Raw genomic sequence first — 25,775 nt, forward strand, 5'->3', positions numbered from 1 at the left:
TATCTGTCTGTCTATCTATCTATCTGTCTATCTAAATGGCTCAGGCTTAGAGAGTGGATTATCTGATGATGAGATGTTTCTTCATTGAAAGGATCCAACTCAAGATGATCCAAGATCCGTTTACCGTAAATGACCAATTAATAGCCCAGTTTCAAACTGCCGCCGGGTCTCATATCATGGCCAAGGGTCCGCCCTCATTTTGTAAAACAGCCGCCTGTCACAAATAAATGGCAGGTTCGTTTCAACGCCTGGGGGCCATCATTTGAGATTAATTTGATCTTAACTTGGTTTCATGGAAGATCTTGCCATTTATTTTAACTTACCAGTGATTTATGTCACATGATGTCAGTGCACCGCAAACAGCAAATCTTCAAGCTCACGGTTCCACACAAAAAATATAATACTAAAGGCCCAGTGCTGGCCAGTGCCAAAATAAATAAAAGCCTGTCACCAATAGACGCCTGGTCTCTTTTAAACGCCCGGGGTCCACATTGATTTTGCAAAAGAAACGCCCAGGCTACTAATTGGTCATTTATGGTTAAGTTGTAACTATTTTCTACACAATAATATTTGCTCCATACTTTGTTGAGATAATACTGTAGGGACACCATAGGGAATCTTGAAAAGCCCCTTTGATGTCTATAATAGTGGATATAGTTGTGTGTTCCTGGAAATAGTTGTGCTATTATATTTTTTTAAATTTATGCATGTGCCTTTTAAACAAATTGTATTTTTCATCAACAGCAGAATATGTTTGTATTTCAGTAAAATGGCTTTTATTCTCGCCATGCACACACCACATGTTTTTGCCAGTTGTGAAGTCATCGAACGTCCCACCATCATGGTGCTACTATTGTCAGACGAAAAATCCCCAACTCAATATGCAAAGATATGTGTCCTGGAACCCTTCCATGATGAGAAACATTTAGAAAATCCAAAAATGTTGTCACATGAAAAAAACATTGTGTTTAACTTTTTTTTTTTTAATAAAATATAAGCAAGTGGTACCAAGTGAACTGATGGCACAGCTGGATGGCGTAGACTGGCGTTCACCATTCACTCATTGCAGGTTATCCTCTCTTCCAAACGTATCCATTTGGCACTGCCGACTCCATTCTCTCAACTGTGTCTCATGCTTCTAGTGCGTATCACTGGTGGTGTGTGGTGTCGGTCTCAGATTCACTGATTCCTTTTTGTAACATCAGGTCATGGCTGACCTCTTGCAAGGAAGTGAAAAGTACAGTATCGCTCATCGTATAATTCTGTTTTATCATGACTACCCCATTACAGTCTCGTCACTGAGATCGTCTCGCTGCATTTTATTCATCTCAGGTTCGTTTGCTCTCACTTTTCTGTTTCCTCATCTCCACTTTGTCTTTGCAGGTTTCCAACCATACCATCGTCTTTCAAGGTCATTGCTGACCTTCAGCCTTTGAAGGCTCGCAGCATCACATCAGCCTTTGCAGGCAAGCAAGCATCAGTGGCCTCTGCCTTGCAGACTCAAAGGCAGCACCAAATCAGCCTGAGGTTCTATCGTGAGCTTGCGCCCTTGAATTCTGGGGATCCATCTCACAGCTGTTCTAAGATGATGTCCTGGTGGAGTCAAGTGCCAAAGACTCATACTTGGGTTTAGGAGCTTCTCCCGTCTCTCTTCCTCTTCATTCTGCCGTAGTTAATCTTGCAGGTCCAGTCGGGATACTTCTCTGCGTGGAGTTTCCTGGCAGCTGCTGCTTGCTCAAAGTATTTAGCCCTCACTTCTTCAGGAAGGGCCCTCCACTTCTCCCCCAAGACTTGACTAATGACGCGATTGTCTTGGACGTTGAGCTCGTTCTTGACGTTCTCCCTCTGCTCCCCCACGAAGATCATGTAGGCGTTCAAAGGCTTCTTGATGTAGGAGTCCTTGTACGGCTGCTGGACTTTAGCCTTTCTCTTTCTGGTGATTTTGTTTGTTCTTGGTGGAGGAGCTGTGGCTGGTGCAGCTTCTGTTGGTACAAACCTGTACACAACCTGTCCTCCCATCATTCCAACCGCACGCAGGGCACGGACAGGTCCATTGTTGGGGGGTGGTGGGGCAGCGGGGGGGTTGGCAGCTGCTGCGTGATGTGGCCAGTAGTGGCCATTGATGACAGCACCCGTCTGTCTATTGAGGGGAAAGAGCTGTCCGTGCTGATGAGGCTGTAGACGGTTGTGGGTCCAGTTGGGTGCAGCCGTGGCAGCTCCTGGACCATATCCCATCTGGATGTTCCCATAGTAGCCTCGGTCCTGACCTGCCACTGGCTGGGGGAGGTAATTATTGAACCAGAACCCAGGAGGGTCATCTGGTTGAGGGTGAACTTGTTGAGGATAAACTGGTTGGGGATTAACTGGCTGAGCGTGGTAATTGTTGAACCATAACCCAGAAGGGTCATCTGGTTGAGGGTAAATTGAGTGAGGGTAAACTGGTTGAGGGTGAAGTGGTGAAGTGTGAACTGGTGTGGTGTGAACTGGTGAGATTTGAATTGGTGTGGTGTGAACTGGTGAGATGTGAATTGGTGTGGAGTGAACTGGTGAGATTTGAATTGGTGTGGAGTGAACTGGTGAGATGTGAATTGGTGTGGAGTGAACTGGTGAGATGTGAATTGGTGTGGTGTGAACTGGTGAGATGTGAACTGGTGAAGTGTGAACTGGTTGAGGGTGAACTTGTTGAGGGTGAATGGGTTGAGTGTGATCCGTTTCGAACCAAAACCCAACAGGATCAACTGGTTGAGGGTGAGGGGGTTGAGGTTGATCTGATCTTTGATCCGTATTGAACCATAACCCAGCAGGGTCAGCTGGTTGAGGGTCAATTGATTGAGGTTGATTGGTATTCAACCATAACTCCAAAAGGTCGTCTGCTTGAGGATGATCCGTGTCAAAATATAACCAAGCAGGATCAACTGGTTGAGGGTGATCCATATCGAACCATAACCCAGGAGGACTGAATGGTTGAGGTTGATTAGTGTTCTCAAATGGAACAAATTCTCTGTTACTCATGATCGTCTTTCAACTCCTGATTCTCCAAACCACCGTAGCACCAGCAGAAGAAGAAAGCTCCTGAGTCTGGTTGTCTGCAGGTATCCTGGGTGGATGTTTGTGGGAATCACCCAGTTAGTCTCATAAATGACAACTATCAACTGTCAGCCCAGCCATCTCTGTCATCTCAGTCATCTCAGCCACTGTGATGTCACCTGACCTACTGGCCAACAGTGACTGGGAGGAACTCCTTCACCTGACACTTTTGTCTCGCCCTCTGCCCCCAAGATCATGTAGTCCAGGATCTGGGTGGTGTTGGTATTCTACATACTGTAATTGAATTTTACTCCACATAGAGACATGAGCCACGTTTACATGCAGACTTTTTCTTCATTCCGATTGAAATTATTCCAATTGAAGAGCTCAGGTCTACTGTTTACATGTGACGTGATCTATTCCAATCTGGTGTTTACATGTGCCACTTCATTTAATCGGAACCGTTGTGTTACGGCTGTGTCACATGCAGAGGGATGTAAACATCACGTGACTGATCAATGGTGGAGGTTCCATCGTGTGATCAGCACAGTCGTTCCGATTGTGTTGCCACATTTATTCAAGCAAAAGCTTAATACGAAGGCGCTTCTACTGGAAGCAAGGAAGAGGAGACGGCGTACAGAAGGGGGCCTTTTTGTTTTTATTTCACGGTGTTGGCCCGTGCTGCCCGTTTTCGTTGAGCTTGACGTGGACTTTTTTGAACAGATCAGAATTTCTTTTTTCCTACCGTCTAAGCGTGCGATAATGTTCAGATCTTGAAGGGTCTCTATTAAAAATAAACTCTCCGCCGCAGACCAGTTCTGAGCACACTGCTGCTTGGAAGCCACCATTTTTTCAAGTGAGGAAACGTCACTGCGCATTTACGTCAAGACAGAGCACGCGCAAGCAGATTCACCGTAAGAACATCTCTTTCAAACTAGATGGCCACTGTTCTCCAAGCCACACTGTCCCTAAAAACAGCAGCTTGACACGAACCCTAGGGATCCATTCACACAAAGTGCGTGACTCTAGACACACATCCGTTGCTCTCCAATATCTCTGGAATGGTTCATCAGCGCTCATTCACACACATATCACATGAAACTACACAGCTGCACCTTTACAATGGTACCTACCTATTTTTTGTGTTCAAGTATTTGTTAAAAAATTTTTTTGGAGTTTGGCTGAGTTTAATTATAAAGCTGTGCACTGATGCGCTCTCCTTTTGCTCATTGAAATCACTCACAAACCCGTCATCAGACAAATATGGCACATGTATCATATGAAACGGCAGAAACTGAGCTTTCCAATGATAAAAGACACATACATGTGCATCCAATGTAACTTTTTACAACCGGACTGATTAAAGACTACAAAATAATAAGTTGCCTAATTTGTTTACTTGAGTATTTCACTTGTACTTGTCAATCACATTACAGAGAAGAACAACGTATCTTCTCTGAAACCTGGGTGTCAAGTTTTCCTCCATGGCAAACTACGTCCATAATCTGGTTCTGATCATTGCAAATTCCTACAGGATGTCCAGTGTCAGTGTGACATTGAGTCCTTTGTTGAATGATGGGAGAGTTTTGCTTCTCAAAAACAAAAAACAAAAACATCTCATTGTAGTTTGTTTGTAGCGTTGGAGGTGAGGCTTAGCGAGGTCTAAGTGGACCTGCGGTGGCTCCGCACCGATGGAGCCAAACAATTAGCCGCTAGAGCTAGCCAGTCCCCGTTAGCTGGTGTGGACCGTCCTAAAAAATTAGTTTGAAAATCGATATGTATCAGACAAAATGATCAACATTACATTCCCTGCCTGTCTAAGAAATAAAGAAATAAATAAAAATAAAAACATAAATGATTTCAAAATAAGTGTCCTTTAGTGAGGTGAAAGAAATAAAGGTGGTTCAGTGTCTCTGGGCCTTGGTGTGTGTGTGTGTGTGTGTGTGTGTGTGTGTGTGTGTGTGTGTGTGTGTGTGTGTGTGTGTGTGTGTGAGTTTGTTTCTTAAAATGGGTTATTCTTCTCCCTGGGTAGGTTTAGTATGATCTTATCTTTATCTCAAAGGAGAGTGCTGATGGTCCCAAAGACACCTCGGCTGGCCACACCAGGATCTTGGTCCATTCACTGCCAACGTCTGTGGTTCGTTGGCCACTGACCATCAGGGTCAGGTTCAGATGATTTCTCTCTCTAAAAAATAACAATCGGAGGTGTCGTGAGAAGCTATTGGAATTATTCAGCTCCACTCTTTCTCTCACGGCTTTTATCCAGGGTCTCAGCAAGATAGTCACGCACTCTGTTAACGTCTCGTTTCAGAGAGTGAATACATGCTGAGGACGTACCTGCCACCTGCTGGCGAGGCAGGGAATTACACTCTCACAAAGACAACTCTGGAACCTGTTGTGGGTTCCATGTGGAAACGCTGTTGACCGCAGCTGTAATTTCTCACCACACTGCAGTTTTTTGCTCGCCTTTCACACCTGATTTCAGGACAGCAAACAAGGCCAAACGGTGCTCGTCTGCCAGACTCGTGTGTCTCCACTCCAGCCTTTGAAAAGGTTTTTTTCTCTCTGCCGGCTTGTGTCTCTCCATGTCGTAAACTCGAGGGGTGCGGCTTCTAAACCGTGTGTTTATAGAGGGCGTGACATGACAATTGAGATGGATTTCAGCCATTTATCTCCAGCCGCTCCTTCCTTCGCTGGGATCAGTGTGGTCCGCATGTTTCACAAATCTCAAGTGAGTCCTGTCCAAGTTTTTCCATGTAATTTTATGAGGTAAGTTCAATGTCAGGGTCCCATTTCATTCACTGTTTCTACATGCTGAGTCTGTGTGAAGAACCTGAATAAAGTTGATGCAAACACATCCATCAACTTCATGTGTTCACTTCCAGGAAAGGTGTACTTTCACATGAACCCTATGTGTTAAAGTATACACACAACAGTGATGCATTTCAAATATGTTGTCCTGTCTCGGCCTGCTGGTAAAACCACAAAGCAACACACAGCACTGATCTGACAACTTTATTGGCAGCACCTTCAAAATGACAGTGACTGTTAAAGGTGTCAGCGCCTCATGGCTGCTGCTGTACACCTGTTGTGTTGGCACCTGAACTTTGTTTAAAGACAAGTCACTGCCACAGTGTGCGTTCGCCTCAACACAAAGACAAACAAGTGGAAGATCAGGAACAGAAAGCTTTCATGCTCTTCAGACTCTGGGTGCAGCGGCGCAGTGGAACACAGTCAAGCAGGAACTGATCTTGAACATTCAGCACCTTCCAACTTTGAGGAACTTTCTGTTTGACTTTTTGCAATTAGAAAAAAAGTCAAGGCTGTTATACTACAGATGACAACTAAATGAATGGTGAACGCTCCCGTCGTCCTCAGGTCAAGAAAGGAAGGAGTGAGGGAGGAAGAGAAGGAAACAAATAAAGAATGAAGGCAGAAAGAAGGAAGTGAGGAGGGAGGAGTGAAAGAAAGTAGGAAGGAAGGAATGAAGACTGGAGGAAGGATGGATGACAGAAGGAAGGGAGAAAGGAGGAATCATGACAGAAGGAAAGAGATAAGAAGAAAGGGAGGTAGAAAGGATAGAGGGGGAAAGATGGAAAGGGGGAAGAAAGAAGGAAGGAAACAAGGAAGTGAGGAGGGTGGCAAGAAAGAGGGAAGGAGGGGACGAAGGAAAGAAGCAACAGTCAAAAGAGTTGGGGTCATTTTGACCCCGGAGGAAAACACAAAGGAAACATTTCACAATTCTGATGATGCAAATACGCTTCTGAACCTGCGTTGCACTGCATTGGAGTGCACACATCTACCTGATAAAATGGCCACCCAGCAAAGACTGCATTACAACAAGGATTCAACCAGAAAATACATCCCATAATGAACACACCAACACCACCATTTGGAAGCTCAGTACAGCAGTCCTTTGAAAAAGGTCAAATCAAATAAGACAATTCTAATGAACAGAAATTATTCAAGGTGAACTAAAAAAATAGATAAAAACTGAAGTCCTAATTAGGGCTGCAGCTGTCGATTGTTTTAGTAATCAGGTCTTCTACTGAAAATTAATCAGAATGAATAAAACCTCTTTCTGCTTAGTGAAACAACAAGAATGAACACAAGAGAAAATGAGACATTTTTAGTTAAAGGAGGAAGATGATACAGAGGTAGAGGAGGTCAAGGAGGTCCAGGAGGCCCACCTGCCAGCAAAAGATGAAGGGCATGAGGAGGAGGTGATCATCATGGATGAAGAGCAACAGACAAAGGAGGAAGATGTTACGGAGGCAGAGGAGGTCCAGGAGGTCCAGGAGGTCCAGGAGGCCCACCTGCCAGCAAAAGATGAAGGGCATGAGGAGGAGGTGATGGTCTTGGATGAAGAGCAACAGACAAAGGAGGAACATGTTACGGAGGCAGAGGAGGTCCAGGAGGCCCACCTTCCAGCAAAAGATGAAGGGCATGAGGAGGAGGTGATCATCATGGATGAAGAGCGACAGACAAAGGAGGAAGATGATACAGAGGTAGAGGAGGTCAAGGAGGTCCAGGAGGCCCACCTGCCAGCAAAAGACGAAGGGCATGAGGAGGAGGTGATCATCGTGGATCCAGAGCAACAGACAAAGGAGGAGGAAAATACGGAGGCAGACGAGGTCCAGGAGGCCCACCAGCCATCAAAAGAGGAAGGGCGTGAGGAAGAAGTAATGGTCTTGGACAAAGACCTTCAGACGCAGGAAGAGCCCAAGGAGGTCGTGGGGGTCGTGAGGGAGGAGCTTCACAAGACAGCACCGGCCCAAGAGGCAGTGCCACAAGCCAGGAGACACAAACGCATGAAGGAGGGACATCGGCAGAAGAAAGTCAAGCGTGGACGTTTAGTAGAGAGGTTTTTAGCTCTTTTTAATCAGGACAAGAAAGCCAAGTGGAAGGAGACAGAGCAGGTCCTGAAGGACGCTCGGCAGGAGCGTGGACGTCTAGTAGACAGGTTTTTAGCTCTTTTTTGTCTGTCAGCATAAAATCTCAAAATAAAACTTATTTTTCCAATAAATGGTTTTACTGTTCACTCTTCATTGCATGTGATGTGTGGTGGTTTTTTAAAAAACATTTTATACCTCTGGCCTGTTTTACGGCCCTTGTGTTCAAAATGACTTGTCTTCAAACATCAACACACGGGCGAATCCTTATTCTCAGCATCAAAATAAAAGTAAGTTAAATGCTGTATTCATGTCAGACTAATATAAATGTACTAAATGCAGCGAACTGTGAACCTCACTGTCCCAAGTTGGGTCTCATGGCTCTTGTGAGTGAGGGTGTGAGTGTGGTTAGATTGTGGCGTTTTTTCATACTTGACACTGGCATTTGCCATCTTGACTTACGGTCCTACTGTGCACAGCTGGATGTTCCCATATCCCCTTAAAACAAAGTCCTACAGAACAGCAGAGGCTGACAGGTAAGGAAAAGGACAGATCTGCTGGATTGCCAACGACAGATTCCACACAAAACAGACAGAGTTGGCAGGTGGAGCTGCAAGTCAAGTGCGATGCGGTCCCGCTGCAAGGTGGTCCGGCCCATCACAAAACAAAATAATGAAAATAATATCTAAATATCTTAATGTGCTTTTAATGTAACTGAGTTTTAACATTTAAACATTATTCTGTATAATTTTATTTTCATGTTTTTATTTATTCATATTTATTTGTTACATTTCCACCAGGGGGCCACAAAGGCAACGAAGGTTTGGAATCAGCGGTCTAGAATACACGTCTTCTTTATTCAGCCGGACGCTCGGTAATCCAAAAAAAACCACACTAACAAAGTCATGCAGGACGGACAAAAACTTGGTGAGCTCCCACCTATTTGTGGGTACTGGAAAGACCAAACACATTTTTGGGGGGAATTATAGCTTTCACCATTCCAGTGAGGAGATTTAACTTCTTGTCATCATGGTTAATTTAATGGTGGGAGAGCTGGTTCTATGTCTGCTTGGGCCAACTCTGATACTGGACCACTATTCCTGAGTCATCACCCCTCACCTGCACTGTCCGCTGAGTGCGTCACAGCTGACATCTGGGGCAGTGATTCATGGCCGGGAGCAGTTGCAGGCCTCACACCCCACCACTGGGTGGCAGCCAAAAGTCTGGAGCTCACACTGGGTGCCCTCAGGACGGAGGGTCCTGGGAGGGCAGATACAGTCGCTGGTCACCGGTTCAAGTAACCTGGTACCACAGTTCCAGACTGAAGGAGAGAGAGAGACGGACAAGGAAATTAGAGACAGGAATGAAATGATCTGGTGATGGATAAACACTGGCTCAACCAAACATTGATGTTTTTATTTGGATTGTTGTGCTTTTGACTCGCAGTCACAGGATACAAAGTTTAGTTTGCTTCATGAATTTGCTCAAGAGAACCCCAAATTTTTAAAAGCCATTGTGAGCGGCTGGTGGTTGTGGAGGCTGAAGACATATCTGCCCAGAGCGTGGACACCAGTCGAGGACACCGCAGCATTCTGAGTGACAGGATGATGGTGATGTTTATTAAAAAAATCCTGACCCGCCGATATTTACAATAATGAATCTCAGTCATGACATCAAAACATCGTTAAGCAGTTGAAAGCGGAAAATTGGGTTGGTTTCCATTTTGGTGGTCTGGAGAACGACAAGTCACCGGTCCAGATTTCAAACAATAAATCTTGTTATCGTGTGAAAAATATTTACTGATAACATTTAACTTTTCATATTAGAACGTGATCAATTTGGCATGGCAGTAACAGGCTTCCATTAGTGGGTTATAGATCAGGTCCACTTATCTGTATCTGTAATTATGCTTTTTATGTCTATGTTTTACCTGTAATGACCCCACCTGTACAGCAACTTGCAACTTCAACAGATGCAGATGTTGGAACAGCATAAAATAAAAAGATTCCAAATGTATTAAATCATCGAGGGGACACAGGAGGAGCTCCAGGGAGAGCGAGGGTGGATCAGAACTGTTTAACAAGTGCACTGCCTGACGAATATTCCTCACAAGAATCGACCTGTCGGGGGAGAACTGCCCGTGGGTGCTGGTGCAGCAGACTTTAGCTTCAACACACTCCATGCTGAACTGGTCTTTAGCCACCAGGAAGACTTCGTGCTACAGAGAACAACAACAAAAAACACAGAGGTAAGCATTTTAACAAAAGTATGCAAAGAGTTGAAGATCAAAATATAAAAAGTTTTGTTTTTTAAATTGACAGCCAACTGTCTTGCTAACAGAAGGACAAATGATCATCAAGATGTCAAAATGTAGCAATCCCACTGGCTTCTGGTTGAGGGAAACCATGGAGATGCTAACTTCCTGTTGGACTATGAAGATGTCTCAACAATGACACACTAACTTCCTGTTGGACTATGACGATGTCTCAACCCTGACACACTAACTTCCTGTTGGACAACCAAAATACTTCATCCCTGCAGCGCTCCACTCTACATGCTAGCACAAACTGCCGCTAACTGGTTAGCATGCTAACTTCAACAGACTCTGCAACATCTGGACATCAAAACTGTTGTTTCTTCTTGTTTTACACTAAAATACTGACATCCATCACATTTCCACACAGTTAGACATTAAGGATCAGAAAAATTAAATAAAATGTCTCCCCCAAAGAGAATTCTAGCTAATAAAAGTTCATGATGGAGGTGTTAAATTCAATCATGTGATTGTGTTTACCAGACACAACTCGACACAGGAAGCTACACAAACACACACGCAATAAAGAGTTGTGACTGACTCAGAAGAGTTCAGACAGGGAAAACAGACGATGGACCAACTGAACACACACTTTTCCCTGCAGCTACACTGAACACAGGATCCCATTTTAACCCCCACATGAGAGAGACGGAGCATGAGTAACATGCACCTAATAGAAACAAATGGTCTCTTAGCCAAAATATTAGACACTCTCTTCAACAGGGAGTGGCTACAGGTCTGTAACCAATCATATTCCACATCGGGACAAATAATAAACTTCAACATAATAAAAGTTCCCAAAACACAAAAAGTGCACATCAACTGGCACTGCACTTTCTGGGGACTTCAGCAAAACAACTGTCAGGTTGGAGGGCAATCGGATGTGCAGTTGTGAAGGCAATGGACTCGATGCGTCCACGTTCCTGTATTTGCAGTAAACAATGGTGATGTGGTGCTGGCGTGTTGGTGCTCCTGGAAGTTTGAAAGTTACAGACCGCGTTGGTGGAAATTCTTCCTTGCTCTTGCTAAATATTCTACAACCAGAACATAATGGAAGATGGAAGGGAAGGAGCCCAGAGACAAATAACTGTAAGCAGGCAGCTAAAGAGACGGACGAAGACTGGGTTGACAGAGGACAAATGCTGCTTTGCTAATTATTGTTGTTAATTTTCTTTGGCTGACTGGTGGATGACCAAAATACTGTCTGTCTAGATTTACTTCTGACTGGTGTCTGATGTGGAGAATGGGAGCCTCATAGGAGGCCCTTGGCAGCAGGACCAAGAAATCCTGGGGACAAACCAGAGCATGAACAGCCTACCCTTGTGCTTAGGGTCCAATTTAGTTCTCAAATCAGATCAAGTCATGATTGTAGGTGACCTCAGTGTTCATGTGGATGTTGATAACGACTGTCTGGGTGCTGCATTTCTCTCTCTTCTAGACTCAATTGGTTTCCATCAGTCTGTTCATGAACCCACTCACCGTCACAACCACACCCTCCACCTCGTCCTGACGTATGGATTTGAAGCTGAACATCCAGTTGTGTTTCCACAGAACTCTCTTTTACCTGACTATCAATTAATCACTTTTGTATTTGTACTAATCAACGACACTCCACTCAGGAAAACGGTGGTTTCCAGATGTTTGTCTGATCAGGCTGTAGCTGGATTTAAGGAAGAGATTCCATTGGTGACACGGTGGTGCAGTGGTCAGCACTGTCGCCTCACAGCAAGAAGGTTCTTGGTTCGAGTCCCAGCTCGGGCACAGGAACTTTCTGTGTGGAGTCTCCTTGTTCTCCTTGTTCCTGTGTGGGTTCTCTCTGGTACTCCAGCTTCCTCCACAGTCCAAAGACATCAAGATGATCCTGATTGATACTCTAAATTGACCGTAGGTGTGACTGTGAGTGTGAATGGTTGTCTGTCTCTATGTTGGTCCTGTGATGGACTGGTGACCTGTCCAGGGTGAACCCTGCCTATATCCAGTTCTCCACAATACCACTGACACTCAGAACCGCTGTAGGGATCAGGTTCTCCACAATACCCCTCATAATCAGTGTTGTGGTCCCTGCAGGTCATGAGGGAAGACTGGTCTCCTGGCTGACCCTGGTGTTCCAAGCCCATATGTGTGTCTGTTGCTGGGGCAGCAATGCTGTTGGGATGATCAGGTTGGCCACCAGACTGTCAATCATTGCTGCATTGAACGTCCAGGACTGGCTCCCAGACCGTCTCCATGACCTCATTCCCTGCACCACAGTACCGCCCATGTTCATCACGGATGGCATACATGTGCAGGTGTAGATTCTCCTCCATCGTTGTTGGTCAGTTGGAGTTCCTCCTCGTCTTCACGACACATTTGGTTGAGATTTGAGTTGTGCTCAGTTTGTGAACTGAGGTTTGTTACTTTGTTGTGACTCAACAGCAGATGGCAACATGGAGTGTTAGAGTGCAGTTGGTTCGGTCAAATGGATCCATGGACGCATCAACCAGGGTTGTTTTTTTGTTTGTTTCTTTGTCTTTTGTGTCTCATGTTAATTTTATTGTGTCAAACCCTCCACATCTGAAGATTATTTTGACTTCCATACTACATTCTTTTTATTTTGTGTGTACTCAACTCAACATGGAAAGCCAGCTACGCACAGCATCCAAGATAAACCGTAGCACATACACATACACGTACACACGTGTATACACACATACATGCATGGAGCACACAGCTGACCCATAAACACACACTCAGACGTTTATCTTAAAATTATATTAAACCAAATGGTAAGCCTGCACCGGAAATTCTGCAACCATTGTTTTTTGTTTTTGTTTTTGTTTTTCTTTCTTTTTCTTTTGTTGTTGTTACTTTTTCTTTGTTTGTTTATATGTTTTTTTGTTTATTTTTTGTCTTTGTTTGTATTAGTGTTTTTGTTGTTGTTGTTGTTGTTTTCTGCTGTTGCTGTTGCTGTTGTTGTTTTTTTTGTCTCCCCACTCCCCCTTGTCTTCCCTATCCTGTCCCTGTTCTCTCTTCCTGTCCACTCCTGAGCCTCAGTCCGGTCGCTCTATCCGGTAGCTTCATCAATGAACCAACACCATTCCTAATAAAGTTAAACATAAATGGCAATAGGAGGAGTTTATCAGATTCCTCCTATGCAGAATAAAACTGCTTCAGTTCAACAAGGCACCAGGAGCACTGATGCTGCTTGCCTCAGCTACTGAACAGGACAGGTAAAAAAAAAAAAAACTCAACATGGAAAAAAGTATGGCTCGTATGCGAAAATTGAGAACGCAAAAGTACCCAGATAACCTACTCTTATCGGTCAAGATTTTGAGAATGCGACTGTGGACACTTGCCGCACTCATTTCATTGACAAAAATGGCGGCGGACAGCTGTGGTGGGAGTCAGTCGACACTGGACGTGTCAGCCTTGTACAAATATAAGTAATAAGTTGTCTTTTCCACACAGCTCAGACATTCAGGAGGGACTCAGAGGAGAGCCGCTGCTCCTCCATGTCACGAGGAGTCAGCTGAGCTGGTTCAGGCGTCTGGTGAGGACGCCTCCTGGACGCCTCCCTCGGGAGGTTTTCCGGGCTTTTCCAACCGAGAGGAGGCCTCGAGGCTTCTACTACCATCTGGTAGCAGGTTTCACTACCCTGCCTTTTCCAGAGAACTATATACAGTTTATCATCGCATCTTTTTTACCCACTGTATTTCTTTCTTTCTTCTGACAGGCATGTACAATACTGCCCACTATGCACTCTGCGATCTGCAGCTCAGGGATTGTGTATTATGTCATATTGTCGAATGTCTATGCTCTTATATGTCCTTCTTTCAGGTTTGTGGGAAGTAGGAAATTGGGGTCTTGTCTGGGGTTGCTTATATGTGGCTGTTGTTGCTAACGGTTGTGTCTCTTTTACTGAGAAATACTTTCCCAACTGGACAATAAAACTTTCTGTCTATCTATCGATTGATCGATCAGTCTGTCGTCCGTCTGTCTGTCTGTCTATCTGTCTGTCTATCTGACCCAGGACACTCTGGAGGGTTTACGTCTCTCGGCTGGCCTGGGAACGCCTCAGGATTCCCCTGGAAGAGTTGGTGGAAGTGGCGGGGGAGAGGGCGGTCTGGGTTTCCTTGCTGAGGCTGCTTCCCTCGCAAACCGGACCCGATAAGCAGAGGACAACGACAACAAACTAGAGAGATTCAACATTTCTTATTTAGCCAGTGCAAAGCCAGAAACACTGAAGAAAATTCAACGTAGTGCTGGAGGTGTCTGAAAGGAAGAGGAAGTCATTCTGTGTGAGGATAAATGAACAAAGATGTTTGGATATTTGTGGCCTCCTGAGGCCCCTGAGTGGAGACAGCCTCCATATCAGGCTGATCAAGAATGTATCTCCAGTTCGTGGTTTGAAGAACTCTGACAGAGGATGGAAGTTGTTCATTTAATGCTTGAATAAAATATACGAGAAGTTGAGGGAGTGGAGAGTGTCAGCGACTGGACGCCCTGCTGGAGGATTGAGAGGATTTTTCTGACCTTTGGGTTTGATCAAAAAGTCAAGTGACCTCTTAGATACGAGATCCATGCAGGCTGTAAACCTGTCATGGATGGAGAAATCAGGTGTCTCAGCATCAGGACCAGTAGATGTAGAAAATGATTCTCCACGAGGCACATCTGTCTCACCAATGTGAATAAATCAAAATCTCTTCTACCATTTTCTGTTGTTTCATGGCGTTTTCCTGAGGTGAACTGTGAACGTGGGTGTTTACTGAAACTGAAGTGGTTATTTTTATATTTCATATGTCATTCAGCTCAATAGTTGTACTGTTTCTTCTCATTGTGGTATTTCATATTCACGTATTTGTGTGATACACGTCAGTTCAAGATTTTCTCCACCAAATCATCCCATGAAAGCCTGATTGTGCAGCTGCGTTTGTCATTTTTCTCCTTGTTTTCTTGGACCAGCACCTCAGCACCACAGGTGTGTGTTTGACCCGCTTGGAAGCATTTATCACCAGGAAGACATTGACAGAATCCCACTTCTGCCACTTCTTCTCTTACTGTCTTCTCCTAATTCTGTTCCTGCTCTCATCCTCATGTAATCACATTAAACTCTGAGGTGAGTTTAGATTTCATTTTTGGGAAATGCGTGTCTCTGTGGATTCATGTTTCCTCCCCAGCCACATAAATTCATGCATCTGATTTGACAGTGAGCGAAAAATTAACAGTATTTTGCATCGACTTTGTTTTTCCAAACCCTTTTGTTTTCATTTGTTTCATATTGTTTATGAAATACATGAAGGTTTTAAACCCATTAATCATTGCAAAAGCTAGTAAATTCAGACTGGAACGCTTTTAGTGTCTTTCGTACTGTCAGGTCTTTGTTGAGCTTTAATGGAGGATAAGATTCACTCAACGAGACCTGGAGCCTTGAGACGCGCAGGAGAGGAAGAGGAGGATGAAGAGTTGTGGTTGCTATGCTTGGTCTCCACGCGCATCATTCGCGATGATCCCGCGAACGTTAACATACGTCATCACGTGATCACAGTCAAGTTCTCGCAGTTTGCTGTCAGCAGCCGTTGGAGCAGACGTGTCTGAGCGACTTCTGACAGAGTTTCTCAGGAAAAAGCACTTTCACAAACCTTTGGAGGAGACGTCCAACATGGCAAAAGTAGGTTGTCCTGTTTTACTTCAATTCTGTGTTCACTTTGTTTGTTTGTCCTTTGTGTTGTTTTGCTGTTGACACTTCGTGAGGAGCTCAAATCCTCTGACGCACTGTCATTTCACCGGGAAGGCATTTTAGGATTTGAGACACAATTTGGAGAACAAAATAGCATTGAAACATATTGGTTTCAAAGTTGTTGACCACTGAGATAAATAATGAACCGACTTTATGTCTGAATGACTGGAGTCATGCTTCATTCAAGCTAACAGGTGAGCTGTTTATTTCTGAACTCGACTGAATCAGCTCAGCTTTGGTGATCAGAGCATCAGTTTCACATCAAGAGGACTGGACTTTTCTATGAGATTTAATGCAACATTTGGAAGTTTGCTTGTTCGTTGAAATCACTCACTTCAATGAATGAAACGGAAAATTCAACTGAAAACAGGGAGTTTTAATATTTAAACATCAGTGTGTGTGTGTGTGTGTGTGTGTGTGTGTGTGTGTGTGTGTAAAACCTGCAATATTCAAAAACTCATCAGTTATAAAACCTCTTATTTCCCACATCAGCAGCTTAACATCTTTATTGAAACAGCGAATGAACATTTTGAACAAATCACTGAAACTCAGGGAAATGTTATAAATCTGTTTTCCACATTGGAAAATCTTTTTCCTCATGTAGCTTTTATATTGCTGTGTGTGTGTGTGTGTGTTTACTGTAATAAATCTTTCCTGTTCAGATCAAAAATATTAATTCATATTTATTTCTATCCCAGGCCGTAGAGCTGATTTGTTGTCATAAACACACTTTTAGAAAGTAGAAGAGAAACTGTTTTTCTGAATTTCAGCAGAAATGAACAGTTTGGTTCATTCTCTGACGTGTTGCTGTGTTGTACTAAAGAATTTAAAGGAGACATCAACGCTTGTTGGAAAGTGTAAAGCATGAATTAAATGTGGATTCATGTCAGAACCATGTGAGCAGAACAGGAAGTGAGTCAGCTTGGCTTTGACCTGGCGTCTGTCCAGGGGACGACTTCAAGATGGAGGAGCGTCTGGTTGTTGATGAGCTGGAGTGACAGAGCTCTGGTTGATCACCAGTACAGGTTCATCACACGGTCTCTGAGCAGCACAACGTGGATGTTAAGATGCAGGAATGAACTGGGACTCATGTTTGTATTGTTGAGAACTGATCATGTGATTTAGTTCGGTCCAGCAGCTGCAGGTGTGCTCAGGTGTCATGGATCAGTAGTGTGACTGGTTTCTGTCTCCAGGTGGATCAGCACCACTCTTGCTGCGTCAGGAAGCCCGACGTGAGGCTCGTCCTCAGGAAGGTGGGTGATTATCGATCTTCTGGTTCAAGCGTCTTCTGATTCACTTCAGTTTGGTCCAAGAGTTGAAGGTTTGATGGTTTCTGTCTTTGCAGCGTCTCTCCTGGATCTCAGTCCTGGTCCCAGACCCGGGAGGACGCAGCAGCCCCAGGATGGTCCTCAGGAGGGTGGGTCATTGCTGCTCCTTCAGGAGTCCCTTCATGTGTCCTGGATGTGGAGCAGGAGTCTGACGCTTGCTGTGTTTCTGTCTCCTCAGTGTCCCAGCTGGACCTCCACCGTGAAGCTGAGGCCTGCACCAGCTCCTGCCATCTGCTCCCCCCCGAAATCTCCTTCACTTTTTGCCCCTCCATCCTGCTCCACTCCTCTGGTCCTCTCCCCTCCCTCCTCCCCCTCCCACTTCTGCCCTCCCTCCAGCTCCACTCTGCTCATCCTCTCCCTTCCCCCCTCCCCCTCCATCTTCAAGCCTCCCTGCACCTCTACTCCTCTCCACTCCTCCGCCTCCTCCCTCTCTCCACCCTGCTTCTCCTCCTTGTCCTCCTCCTCTGACTTTTCCTCCTCCTCTGACTTTTCCTCCTCCAGCCTTTCCCTTTCCCCTCTCCCCCACCCTGCTCCCGTGGTCCTCTCCCCTCCCTCCTCCCCCTCCCTCTTTCTCCCTCCTTCCTCCTCTACTCCACTCGTCTGCTCACCTCGCTCCTCCTGCTCCTTCTTCTACCCTCCCTGCTGCTCCACTCCTCTCCATTGCTCTCCCTCCTCCTCCTCCGCCCCCTCCTCCTCTTCCCTTTCCTCTTCCTCCGAATTCTCCTCCACCTCATCCTCTTCCGTCCCCTCCTCTTCCACTTTCACAAGCTTGGATTTGATGTAACTTTTTCATGTTTTTGTGTGTGTGTGTGTGTGTGTGTTTGTGTGTGTGTGTTTGGGTGAGGGGGTCACATGACACCACTCCCCCTCAAAAGGTTAGTTTGAGAGCTGCTGAGTCTCATTTATCACTTTTAATGCTCTTTGATTCTCTTCCCTTATTTTGTCTCAGAGGTTTTTTTCCCCTCAGTTCCAGATCACCCAGGACCCCAAAATGCAGAGAAGATGCCAGATGAGACCAGTGGGACGGACAAGATGAGGGACGACCCGGAGACGAGAAGCAACATGAGGACGGACAAGGAGACCCTGAGATGAGAGCAGAGGTGAGAGATCAGAGCAGATCAGAGTTGAGGGCAGCAACATCTTAGAGAATCAGAGTGACACGAATTTAACTCTTTCAGGATTTATGAGTTGGAGGGCGAGTCTACAGCTGAACAAACCTGCTGTCTTCTGACATTTTACTCAACTGTTTTATCTGAAATTTCTTCTTTGGACGACGCCAAAGTGAAAAGAAGCAGATCCCTGCAGGACAAATGAGATGACGACAACTGGAAGAGAAGTGAGGGGAGGAAGAGACACGAAGGAGAAAAAAGAGAAGAAAACACAGCAATGAAGAGAAAAGCCACAAAAGGTAAACACAAAAACTAAACTACTACGACTACTGTGTTACCATGACAATTAGCTCTAAATGTTGTATCAGCCACCACCAGGCTCCATCAGAGGCCACCACCAGGCCCCAGCAACAGAGGCCACCACCAGGCCCCAGCAGAGGCCACCACCAGGCAGCAACGGAGGACACCACTAGGCTTCAAAAGAGGCCACCACCAGGCTCAAATAGGGGCCACCACCAGGCTCCAGCAGAAGCCAACACCAGGCTCAAACAGGGGGCACCACCAGGCTCCAGCAGAGGCCACCACCAGGCGGCAGCAGAGGCCACCACCAGGCCCCAGCAGAGGCCAACACCAGGCCCCAGCAGAGGCCACCACCAGGCAGCCCCGGAGGCCACCACCAGGCAGCAACGGAGGCCACCACCAGGCAGCAACGGAGGCCACCACCAGGCTCCAAAAGAGGCCACCACCAGGCTCCAACAAAGGCCACAACAAAGCTCCAACAAAGGTCACCACCAGGCTCCAACAGAGGCCACCACCAGGCGCCAGCAACAGAGGCCACCACCAGGCGCCAGCAACAGAGGCCACCACCAGGCTCCAACAGAGGCCACCACCAGGTTCCAACAGAGGCCACCACCAGGTCCTAGCAACAGAGGCCACCACCAGGCCCCAGCAACAGAGGCCACCACCAGGCCCCAGCAACAGAGGCCACCACCAGGCCCCAGCAACAGAGGCCACCACCAGGCAGCAACGGAGGCCACCACCAGGCAGCAACGGAGGACACCACTAGGCTCCAAAAGAGGCCACCACCAGGCTCCAGCAGAAGCCAACACCAGGCTCAAACAGGGAGCACCACCAGGCCCCAGCAGAGGCCAACACCAGGCAGCCCCGGAGGCCACTTCCAGGCTCCAGTAGAGGCCACCACCAGGCCCCAGCAGAGGCCACCACCAGGCTCCAGCAGAGGCCACCACCAGGCAGCAACGCAGGACACCACTTGGCTCCAAAAGAGGCCACCACCAGGCTCAAACAGGGGCCACCACCAGGCTCCAGCAGAAGCCAACACCAGGCTCAAACATGGGCCACCACCAGGCTCCAGCAGAGGCCACCACCAGGCGGTGGCAGAGGTCACCACCAGGCCCCAGCAGAGGCCACCACCAGGCTCAAACAGGGGCCACCACCAGGCTCCAGCAGATGCCAACATCAGGCTCAAACAGGGGGCACCACCAGGCTCCAGCAGAGGCCACCACCAGGCTCAAACAGGGGCCACCACCAGGCTCCATTATAAGCCACCATCAGGCTCCAGCAGAGGCCACCACCAGGCTCAAACATGGGCCACCACCAGGCCCCAGCAGAGGCCACCATTAGGCAGCCCCGGAGGCCACCACCAGGCTCCAGCAGAGGCCACCAAGAGGCCCCAGCAGAGGCCACCACCAGGCCCCAGCAGCCATGTGAAGAATGAACGTCAAACAGAGGAAACAGTCCACGGGTCAACGAAATGACAGCTGCTGACAACCTGGAAGAGATTAAAGGTCAAAAAGAGTGACGACTGGATCTCTTTGAAAAATTATGCCCGGGGGGGTGGACACATCAGTGGAGGGGTTTCCAAACTGCTTCAATGTATTTTCTTCATGGATGACGCAAGCGTTGGATGAAGTTATAAAAGAATTTAAAACAATGAAAACATGCTTTGATGTAAATACTTCATCACTGAATCTAGAAAACTAAACCTTCATGATGTTTAGTAACTGAGGGAAAGGCACTGGTGATTTGATTCCAAATCCAAAACACAACAAAGAAATGGATGTGGCTGTGAGGGCCTGTGGGGATTTTATTCATGTAGGGTTTCATATCTGGTGGTGGAATCTTCCAGCAGCCTGACACAAAAACCTTTCCATCCTCATTTGGTGGAGCTGCTCAAATATGTGACAGTCAGAACTCAAAGAGGAAAAATAATGAATTTAATTGGATGTTTCCCCACAGAAGTCGTTCCTGTTCTTGTTACAGCTTGAGACTTAAAACCCTCATGGAGGAGATTTTTGCTCTGTGGAGGTTCTTTTGTTTTTCCCCTTCCATGAGGTGTCAAACAGCTGAAGACACTGGTAATGGTACTCCTGGTGTACTGGGATGGGGTTCGATTCCCTGCTGTGTCCTGCTGACTGGTTGACATTTCCATGAAAGCCCTCAATTTCCACTCCAGCAATTGGAACAATTCTCAATCCACTGGTGTAAAGACGTCTGCTTACCAGTCTGATTGTTGGGGGAAAGTCCTTTTTTGATCAGTGCGTCTCACATGAATGAAACCATACTTGTTTTACTGGAGTTTGGCCAGCATGTCAGTATTGTTTTAACTGGTGGAGCACTTCCTGTATCCAGTTATACATCCATAACACACATGGGCTGAGTGGCCATGAGCCTGACCTGACCAGCTCCACAAAATGTGCCTGTTGTGACCCTCCATACTTATCATGAATGGATGGATCCTGACTTCTACCTCACTGATGTTGGGGACTATTATGAGGAAATGGATCCCGACAGCTCCACTGACACTGAGCAGTAGAACACCTGCTGATCCACCTGTGTCAGCACCATCTTCCCTGTTGGAACAAGTTCATGCATGAGGCTTCCAACAACAGCCCAAGATGAATTACACTGTTTAAATGATTTTTATTATTTGAATAAACATCAAATAAATTTGACATTTATTTGAACACTTATTTTATGTGTGTGTGTGTGTGTGTGTGTGTGTGTGTGTGTGTGAGTGTGTGAGTGTGTGTATGAGAGAGAGAGACAGAGAGAGGGAGAGGGAGCTTTATTTTGTTAAAATAACTGATTATCTTTTGTTTTGACGGAATGTCATGTCACTTGATGAGAATATTGCGATAACAGGGATTTATTTGATGGTCGTTTCCATCCCCTTGTGGCCAAGTAGAGTCCTGCAATGCACGCGAACTTTCTTTCCCCTTAGGTGCCTGGTAGTCATGGCAACAATGCAGCGCACGAGCTCAGATTAGTTTGGGTTGAGAGAAGTTTTCTGTCTGCTCACTACCCGTGTTTTTTGCTCCTTTCTACGTTGTGCCTTGAGAAAGCTTCGTCTGTAAGTTCAGTTGTGACATTATTCTTGTCATGTGATGGTGTTGATAAGAGGAACTTCATTTTGTGTTTGATTATATAGCAAAGAAACGTGTGCTTTCCTATTTTGGTGCTTTAGCATCTTGAGTCTTGCTGGCTGTGCGTTGCTAGCTAGCACGTGAGCTCCGTGGTAAAAATGTCTGCTCCGTTTTGAAGCAGCATAAGTTAGGTTGTATTTACTGTATTCACAATGAGTTCATAGGCTATCCGTGGCTGATAGTTTATTTCATAATTCATTGGTTTTGTAACTATTTACATTGTGAGAAAATGAGCTTTTGATCATGTTCTGTTCATATGTCACCACCATATCAGGAGTTGATTGTTTATTAAGTACATGACGTGATTGTTTATGTTAAGTTGTGCAGGCTGGTAGCTGCGCCCGAAGTGTCAAGGCTGAATGACGAAAACAACAGGACAGTCAGGAGTACTAATCAAGAAGTGTGATATGCATGAGTGTAAAATTATGTATGCAAAAAAGGTGTGGCTTCAAGCATATATTCACTGTTAGTGAATATCTTATTCAGACTCTCTGCTGCACTCTCAAGGTGCCTGTAGTGGGGTCTCCAGATAGATCTGTGTCTGCTTTGTGGTGTGAAATAAAGTGTTGATTTGTCTAAAGCAGACGACTCAGGTTGATCTCTTCTCATCAACGGACCCGGTGAAGTCGGCGTACTTCAACAACATATGCTATTTACATGTGGTTATGATATTAAAATTCATTCATGTGTAATTATACAGCTATTTAAAGTTATTTACAACCAGGTGTGTGTACTGTATAGTAAGCCAGCTACAGATATCTACATGTGTGATGTACATTCATAGACTCGTAATTTCAGTTTTGTTACCAATGCAATGTTTGTTGAAACATTCCCTTTTTCTATTGCCTCTGTAGCTTTACAAATTGAAAGGAAAAGATCCTAAGGGACCACAGTAAACATTCCTCATCTGTGACTGAGACTCTGTCATTCTGTGGAAATTTTCTTGATGTTGGCCATCTGTCGGCCTGTTCTCGTATGCACTCAAACTCGTAGGACAGAATACTGAATATACTGGATTTTGTGGTGCCTGATGAGGAGACAACTTGGGTACAAAGTTGGAGTAGAGAGTTTTTGAAGGTTTTTTGTGTGTGTGTGTGTGTGTGTTTTTTTTATAGTGTTGCTACTTAACATCAACACTGTAACATTGTGGCCTTGTCATGAATTGGAGACAAACCACTTCTGGTCTGAATGCAGCCAAGATGACGGATGTATCTCACTAAGCTGGTCGAGGCAAATTCTGATTTGTCAAGAAGCAATGTGGCAGCTTTGCCTCGAGCAAATACGTCACCCAAAATGTGTAATTTGCCTTTCCAATACGAATGAATAAGTAACTTTAGCTCACAAAGATGCTTTTCCTTCCTGCGTGGCCTCTTTGTAAAGTGTTTGTGTATTACTGAGCGCACAGATGTACAAAGATGACTGGATTAAACCAGATGAAGCACTTGAGAGTTTGTAATCTGACATTTGTAGGCAGTTATGCTGTTGGCAGCCATCATTAGCATCAAGCTAAATATATGTTTTGGTATGTTGTTCTTTCTGCACATCCGGAGTCACAAAGAAGTCATACAGGACGGAAACAGACACCTGTTTGTGAGTACTTGGATAGAAAATCTTTTGTTTTGGAGAAGTTTCACTTCGAGGCCTTCATCTTATTTTTCTTTCAAATAGTTCTTGAATGTCAAGTCAAGTTTATTTATGTTGCACCAAATCACAACAAAAGTTCTCTCATGACTCTTCACAAGTAGAGCAGGTCCAGTACCTCACTCCTTCAATGAATCTACACCCAACAATTCTCCACCAGCAGCACATCCTGCAACAACAACGACGAAAACCTTCCTTTTAACAGGGAGGAACGTCCAGCAGATCCAGGTTCAATGGGGACGGCCTTCTGCTTTGACCTGTTGGAGGGAAAGAGAGCAGGAGAGCGGGGCAGAGACAAAGAGATAATGGAGGAAGACAGATATACAGAAGGAAAGAGAGGGACATAGATAAAGAGGGAGAGAAAGGGAAGACACTGATGGACAGACGGGGACGTGAGCAGGTGGAGCTACGGGTGGCAGCTTGAGCCTCTTCAGGTCTGCAGCCTCCTCCAGCAGCACCAGGATCTGGGATGAGGGGAGCCTGAAGGCTCCTGAGAAGAGGAGGAGTTAGTAACACGTATGAATATGATTTATGTGTAACACATACAGGAGGACAGAGAGGAAAGAGAGGAGTGGAGAGAAGCCCAGTGCACCATGGGAGATCCCCATCCCTAATTGAAGGCTGCGTCCAAATTTCCAAGTGGGTTGGATCGTAGGTCTCAGAGTAGGTCATTGGCTGTCCGAAACCACAACTGGCGGGAGTAGCGACCTACTTTGCAACCTAAATTCCAGCCTAAACACGCCCACATTGTAGGTCGGTTCAGGTGCATCCTACAGAGCTACCTATGGCCCACAACGCACCGCGGACGACTTCTTCGTCCCCTAAAAACTTGTGGACGCGCAAGCCAAGTTTGCGCCACCAACAGTCTCCCATTCTTATGCAACACGAACATTTATAGTCATTGTTGATGACTAAAGGTGTGTTCACACCAAACGCGACGCGGTGTGAACACACCTTTACAGGTGCGTTAATGTGCTTAATAATAGAGAATGAGTGAAAGGTGCATTCAGAGTGGAGTGCAGTACCACAGTAAGGCCAGTAGGTGGGGGCTTTCGTTGGTGCTGTCTACCTACTTGCGGTATCTGTGCTCTGCCAGGAGAGGTCGTGCTTCATCACCAATCTTGGGTGTCTGACTGGTGCTGCTGTGTTTAGGTTGTAAGAGTAGGCTGCAGTGTTAGGTTGTAGCTGGAGGATGTAGGTTACAACTTGGCAATTCGGATGCAGTCTAAGCCTATGGCAGCATATCTAAGGCCCAGCCTAAGCAGTCCTGACTATAAGCCTGATCAAAAAGGAGGGTCTTTAGTCTGCTCTTAAAGGTAGAGTGGGTGTCTGCATCCTGGACCAAAACTGGGAGACGGTTTCACAGGAGGGGAGCCTGATAGCTGAAGGCTCTGACTCCCATTCTACTTTTAGAAACTCTAGGAACCACCAGGAACCCTGCATCCTGGGAGCGAAGGGTTCTAGCTGGATGATCGGGGACTATGAGCTTTGTCAGGTATGAAGGAGCCTGACTGTTGAGGGCTTTGTATAATAGAAGAATAATTTTAAAATTCTATTCTAAATTTGACAGGGAGCCAGTGCAGAGAAGCCAGTACAGGAGAGACATGGTTTCTTCTACCAGTTCTAGTCAATACACAAGCAGCAGGGTTTTGGACCAGCTGGAGAGTCTTTGGGGATTTATTAGTCCAGCCTGATAGGAGGGAAGTGCAGTAATCCAGCCTGGAAGTGACAAAAGCATGGACTAGTTTTTCTTCATCTTTTGAGACAGGATATGCCTGATCTCAGCAATGTTACGTAATGAAAGAAAGCAGTCCTAGAGAATCGCCTAATGTGGGAGTTAAAGGACAGATCCTGATCAAAGAGAACTCTTAGGTTCCTTGCAACAGTGCTGGAGGCCAGGGTGATGCTGTCCAGGGAACCTGTCTCATGAGATAAAGTGTTTCAAAGGTGTTTTGGGTCCAGCACAATAACTTCAGTTTTGTCAGAGAAGAAATTATGGGTCATCCATGCCATATTCTCTCCAGTTTTCTTAGTTTTGTGTTTAAGATGTTGGATAGCAGAATTGAACCACGGTGCTTGTGTCCTTGGATTTATAGTTTTCTTTTTTAGGGGGGCAAACAAATCCAGAGTTTTTTGAAAGGTGCCTGCTGCACTATCAATAAAATGATCAATTTGGGAGGGACTAAGGCTGACAACAGAGTCTCCTGCTGTAACAGGACATGACACTGAGTTTAGTGCCAATGGAATCGATCCATCCATCCATTTTCTTCCGCTTCTTCTGTTAAGGGTAGTGGGGGCGCTGGAG

The 25,775-nt window shown here is 45.8% G+C and overlaps 2 protein-coding genes across 5 annotated transcripts; one reads left to right on the forward strand and one right to left on the reverse strand.

Annotated features, from left to right (window-relative positions):
- Positions 1-480: 480 nt before the first annotated feature.
- On the reverse strand, positions 481-3,092 carry LOC147261348 (uncharacterized). Its single transcript, XM_086204912.1, has one exon. It carries the CDS (start codon positions 3,010-3,012, stop codon positions 1,630-1,632), a length of 1,383 nt encoding a protein of 460 aa, XP_086061038.1. The 5' UTR covers positions 3,013-3,092; the 3' UTR covers positions 481-1,629.
- Positions 3,093-15,789: 12,697 nt separating this feature from the next.
- LOC147261349 (uncharacterized) lies at positions 15,790-18,905 on the forward strand. 4 transcript variants are annotated; one of them, XR_015116096.1, is made up of 7 exons: positions 15,790-15,880; positions 17,143-17,202; positions 17,295-17,366; positions 17,456-18,152; positions 18,229-18,377; positions 18,456-18,685; positions 18,765-18,905. XR_015116096.1 is itself a non-coding variant. In XM_086204913.1 (4 exons), exons 1-4 carry the CDS (start codon positions 15,872-15,874, stop codon positions 18,059-18,061), a joined length of 747 nt encoding a protein of 248 aa, XP_086061039.1. In that variant the 5' UTR covers positions 15,790-15,871; the 3' UTR covers positions 18,062-18,198. The 4 variants fall into 4 exon arrangements, 1 of the variants encoding a protein (XP_086061039.1); XR_015116095.1 differs by having other exon boundaries at positions 18,245-18,377; XR_015116097.1 differs by having other exon boundaries at positions 18,245-18,377; positions 18,560-18,685.
- The last annotated feature ends 6,870 nt before the right edge of the window (positions 18,906-25,775 follow it).

Source organism: Aulostomus chinensis, chromosome 5, assembly GCF_037954235.1.
Source record: "Aulostomus chinensis isolate RoL2024-O1b breed Wild chromosome 5, RoL_Achi_v1.0, whole genome shotgun sequence".
Taxonomy (NCBI): Eukaryota; Metazoa; Chordata; class Actinopteri; order Syngnathiformes; family Aulostomidae; genus Aulostomus; species Aulostomus chinensis.